The sequence below is a fragment of the Pecten maximus genome, chromosome 11 (genome assembly GCF_902652985.1).
Source record: "Pecten maximus chromosome 11, xPecMax1.1, whole genome shotgun sequence".
NCBI lineage: Eukaryota > Metazoa > Mollusca > Bivalvia > Pectinida > Pectinidae > Pecten > Pecten maximus.
In genome coordinates, this window is record NC_047025.1 from 43,200,399 (window position 1) to 43,206,398 (window position 6,000).

The window sequence follows — 6,000 nt, forward strand, 5'->3', positions numbered from 1 at the left end:
GAAACAGACTATACCTTATAGCAGAATACCCAAGGCTGTGGAAACCGTAAAATATGCAGTCATAAAAATATTTCAGATCAAGATATCTATTCATTATCATATATTAAGCTTAAACATCACTTGAATATTCCTGTAAACTTGTAAACCATGCCAGCTGATCTTTAGACCAGAAAAATGGAACTCTTTTGTGTTCTATTTATAGACAGAGGTGATTTCCCAGATCATATCAGACATCGTTTTCTTTTACCTAATAATTGATTTACAATGTCTTTTATTAGCTTTCTGTTCCGAACAAAATTTATTTATCAACAAGAATGAAGTCTTTTACTTTATCTTCAAACAAAGATGGTAATTAAGTTATTATTTGTATGTGTGTTTAGTTTCAGGTGCTCTTTGCACTGACATGTCATCTGTAGGAATAGATAAAATGTGGTGAAAACTTGTGTTCCAGTTACTTAATTTGCTGAAGAAAATTGAACACATAAAGTAGCAAAACATTTCACATGAATTATTACTTTTGAACACCATTTTGACACTTATGCAGTCAAAGATTTATTTCCTTGAAAAAAGGTAGGGGCGCCCTTATTAGGTCAAATACGGTAGTAGTTAAACCTGTATTTGGTTAAAATCAGGTATATTATAGGTATAACTGGTTATATATTATTATAAGATTTGTAATTAAATAATGAATAGAAATTAACCTTTATGTAAGGTCATTTACAAAGTCAACAATTAACATAAGTTTGGTAAAGCTATTATTACGACACCGCCAAGGGAACCAGTATTGTTTTGGAGGGAAACCCACGAGGGAAACCACTGTCATCGGTGGGGAAGTAACCCAACTATAGACATCATCCCCAGTGTCACCATGTGTGTCTCCAACCCAGGTTCTAGGGGAGAGGACTGAAGCTCGGGCATGACTACACTCACAACAGCATTGTACTGTCAGTGTATTAGTGATAACAGCCTCTTACTTAGGCACTGTCCCGGATATATGTTCTTTACATCAATGTAGATTATAATATATCTATAATGATAAACACTTATTTGACATCATCAATGTATGATAACATAGTGGTGTCCGTCATAAAAAATGTTGGGAAGAGAAATTTGTCTGTGGTCATAGGAGAGTTATAAGCTATCATTATATGGTGTTGTGTCAGAAATAGAATACAATTGTTTATCACTTCAATGGCTCACCTTTAGTATTATAATTTATATGGCATGCAATATTTAAAAGAACATGATAAATTTCTATCTTTATTTTAGGTTTATTTTACTTCCTATAAGGAGACTGATTTCAGATGACAAATTAACGCTCATGGGTTTTCAGAAATTATCTAAACTTGTCACTTCAAATTCATCAGAGCTGGTCCAACCCTGTGGTCAATCCCCACACCTGCATGGTAACCTCAGTGGTCAACACTACACCTGGTCACCTCACAGTGGTCAATCACTAGACCTTGTCACCTCACAGTGGTCAATCACCAGACCTGGTCATCTAACAGTGGTCAATCACCAGACCTAGTAACGCACACAGTGGTCAATCACCAGACCTGGTCACCTCACAGTGGTCATTCACCAGACCTGGTTACTTCACAGTGGTCAATCACCAGACCTGGTTACTTCACAGTGGTCAATCACCAGACCTGGTCACCTCACAGTGGTCATTCACCAGACCTGGTCACCTCACAGTGGTCAATCACCAGACCTGGTCACTTCACAGTGGTCAATCACCAGACCCGGTCACCTCACAGTGGTCATTCACCAGACCTGGTCACTTCACAGTGGTCAATCACCAGACCTGACAGAGGATAATCTAGACCGATTTTACTACAGAAATTAGGTAGTATTCCCCACTGATGGAGTTTTTTTCTTTGAACAAAAACAAATTCCCCATCACTGAAAAATCACATAAAACAGTGGAAAAATTCTCCAAAACAGGGAAAATCCCCCAAATTTTAATGAAATATGTAAGAATGATAGCAAAGAATAGATGTAAAATGTTAAAATGTAAAAAATAATTCAAGACACTGCGGCCATTCATTTACCCTAAATTTCATAATGGGTGGTGGTATTCCCCAAATCCTAGATTAACCCCTGCCTGATCACCTCACAGTGGTCAATCACCAGACCTGGTCACCTCACATAGTACAGTGGTCATTCACCAGACCTGGTTACTTCACAGTGGTCAATCACCAGACCTGGCCACCTCACAGTGGTCAATCACCAGACCTGGTCACCTCACAGTACCTAATTATAAGACTAAATCAGTCAAAAAAAAACCCAACCATCCACGTTGACATTCTAACTTAAGATCAAAATCATTCGAGAACCAACAACACACCCAGGTTTACATTTCAGACAAGTTAACGTTACTTATTCAAGTGGTAGTATACATTACCATTTTTTAGACTGATCATCCGCCTACCCCTTTATCGTCAAAATCTTCCACATTATTGATATTTCTACCATAATACAGTAGTTTTGCTTGGGGGAAGCCATATTTGTTGACAATGATTTCGTTCTCAACGGAAATCTTTCGATGAAGCTGTTCATAAAATCTTCCAACGTGAAGTGGATAAAGATAATATAAGAGCATATTTATCGACTGTGAAGAAATATATTTTAGCAAATCTTAATCACAAGAACGTTTTACACTTAAATACTTATCTCAGCACCATATTGACATCGACCAAGAACACATACAACTTAATGATCAAATAATTATAACATCATGTTAACGACTCCTGAAGAAATGAATAGAAACAAATCTTCATTCAGAAATGATTGGATAAAAAATATTCATGATTTTGTACACAGAAGTGAAAAAGGGGAACACTTATGCGCTCTGTACAGTTTAAAGTGTGGATTTTTTTCGGGCAGTCCTGGTGAGAAAATCATAGTAAACATCAGAACACATAGACAAACCAGGGTTTTTTCTCACTGGTTTGGGAAGGAGGCCTTTTTGTCTCATTTTGGAAAGAAAATTTATATTAAATCTAGATCTATAACAGTAGAACGAAATCCGCACTTATTTGTTGCTACGCAATAGCTAATACAGAGAGCAAAACCATATGAACATAAAAAGACAGTATGTTATCAACGCAACAATATGAATTACAGACGTTTCGCCCCAATGTCACAATGTCCCATGCCACAATGTCCCAAATTTTTTTCCTGATGTCCCAAATTTCTGTCACCATGTCCCATTGGGGGTGTCACAATGTCCCAAATTATTTGGGGACATTGTGCCTGTCATTACCACAATGTCCCAAAATACCTTGCCACAATGTCCCGAAATTCTCAAGTTTGAATTTATGGGTTATTATACCGCTAAAAAAATAAATAAAATAAATATACATGTTATATATGACCTGTTATAATAGAAAATAAATAAGATGATACACGTTGTATTTGGCCCGTTATAATAGAAAATTAGTAAGATGTTACATGTTGTATATGGCTCGTTATGAGAGAAAATATTAGTGAGATGCTACATGTTATATATGGCACCGTTTCAAAGGAAAATTATATGTCCCTGGTTTCGATAGCACTTGTTATTAACTGATTCACAAATCTAACTCAGAGAGTTTATTCAGCACTTTCTTTTTTGTTGTCTTATTCGCATTAATTACAGGCACGTGTTCACGTTTGTTTCTATATATTTCCTATATGGCGGCTCCGATCGTGTTTAACCTGTGACGTCACAGGTCAGAGGTCCCCAAAACGAAGTATTCGGCTTTTGGCTTCAGGTGTGTTTTCGAGAAAAATCGCAATTACTCGGTAATGGGTCGGCCGATTTTGATGCGGTTTTCTGCATTCTTGTTTATTAATCAATACTAATAACATATTTAAATATAATTTTTCGTTCTGGGAACACTTTAAGCCACATTTACACCACACTGTACGATGAATAAATGGTATAAAACGTGTACAAATCCTGTAATATGTGGTAAGTAGCTCCAATGCATATGATGATATTTCACCCTCACAATTTTCCATCTATTTAAAACATGAGAAATATTTTGGGACATTGTAGTAACATTTGGACATTGTGGCAAGGTATTTTGGAACATTGTAAAAATGACAGGCAAAATGTCCCAAATAATTTGGGACATTGTGACACCCTCCTTGGGACATTGTGATAGAAATTTGGGACATTAAGAAAAAAATTGGGACATTGTGGCATGGGACATTGTGACATTGGGGCGAAACGTCTGGCACCCAACAATATTAATGCTAGATTCAGAATTTCAAGTATAAACTAAAGAGAAAGGACTAAAGGTATTATCTTCTCCACCTTATTTTTGAAAAATGTACATATAAATGACTGTCATTAAATACCAAATATAACCACAGGTGCCTGACTCGTTTTATAAAATAATAACATATAGAGTACATATAAATGAGAATGAGTCAGGCGTGATATAATACAAAAAGAAGTTTTAAAAATTTGCTGGAAATGTCACTTTTTTGGAAAGATATTGAATTTGTTCTGTTCTAACTATATCTCAATCAGTTTATAACCAAAATGAATAAATGACACCTGCATTTTCATTCTAATTAAATCTTTATCAGTCTAAGAATCAACAACATGCCTTCATTTACATTCTAAACACAGGGACATCTCTCAAAAAATATTAAAAATCATTAGCCAGAAATACCTATAAAGACACCATTGTTTACATTTTAACTATACATTGTATATGTAAATCACTTTAATCAGGCACACAACCAAAAACACACCCACATTTACATAATAACTATATGCAAATTAGTTTAAAAAACAACTAAAAAATATCAACCACTTCATTTCGAGTCTTACTGATATCAACAGTGAACACATGGTCACATGGGGATATGTAAGGTGATATTTCGTAACTGTTTTTGGCTTTTTGCACTATCAACGTGACTGTATCTGTATTTTAGGATATTAAAGGTTAAAATATAGAACGTTGCCAATTTACCGATTATACAGGAAACGATAGGCGTGTAGTACGCCGCCGTTTTATGTTACCAAGGAAACAACCCTGTTGAGGGCCTACGCATAAATCGCCAATTACATAAACCAGAAACTGACGACAAGTGCATATTGGGACATCCGTTTGTTTACATGGGCATTGTGTTTCCAGTACAGGGGTCCGAACCTTACCTGGTGATGTTTGTAGTGTCCGATACAGTATTTTTTTAGAATGGCCGTAGCGGCCGATGTATGTTGATGGGGCGACTCCCCCGACATGAGGTTCGTCACATCCTCACCCACATGATCCAACAGGTAATGTTTCCCACCGGGGTGTCTCTCGACGAAATCACTTACATCGTACACTTTAGCATCACTAATTACAACAACTTGTCCCTGTTTCACAAGTTCTTTAACCTCTAAATCACTGAAACACCGCATTCTCTCTTAACGTCGGACTTCATCTAACGAGTCGCTCGCTTACACACGACCACTCCCCAAGGTGAAGGTTGCGATTAAAAAAAAATGTCAGGTGCATTCGATTGGATCCATCGAGAAATCAACATGAATTACCTCCCTTACACCACAAAGTGTACGATGGCTAACAGCAGCCTGACCGAAATAGATAGTGAAGTAAATGGGTCACGCTATTTACAGTAATATGGTGAGGGGATGATGTCCTGACAAGAAGTCGGAATCCAACAATAAAAGTTTGAGCTTTAAAAAAAAAAAAAAAATATGAAATTGACTCTGAAAATGACCGCTTGGTTAACACCGACTGGTGTAATAATCGGTCAATCACCAATAGATGTACAGTATATCAGTTATGTATTTACCATTTCTTACTCATTACTAAAGAAAGGAGCACAGCATCAACATCTTAAAATAAAATAATGTACCAACAATACAACGTACAGTTCTGGATACTCTGGTTTGTGAGAAAAGACGAACACACGTACAGTAAATGTATGCGTTTTATACTATACAAAACCCTCTTCTAGTCATGGCGGACACTTAATTCAGAAAGTAATATATTA

At 36.4% G+C, this 6,000-nt stretch overlaps 1 protein-coding gene across 1 annotated transcript in view; it reads right to left on the reverse strand.

Moving 5' to 3' along the window:
* LOC117338225 (fatty acid 2-hydroxylase-like) overlaps positions 1-5,457 on the reverse strand; it is a 28,541-nt gene extending 23,084 nt beyond the window's left edge. The window contains exon 1 of the mRNA XM_033899488.1: positions 5,156-5,457. Within this exon, the coding sequence (XP_033755379.1) occupies positions 5,156-5,404 (249 nt within the window). The 5' untranslated portion in view covers positions 5,405-5,457. The remainder of the gene's footprint in view (positions 1-5,155) is intronic.
* Positions 5,458-6,000: the final 543 nt, after the last annotated feature.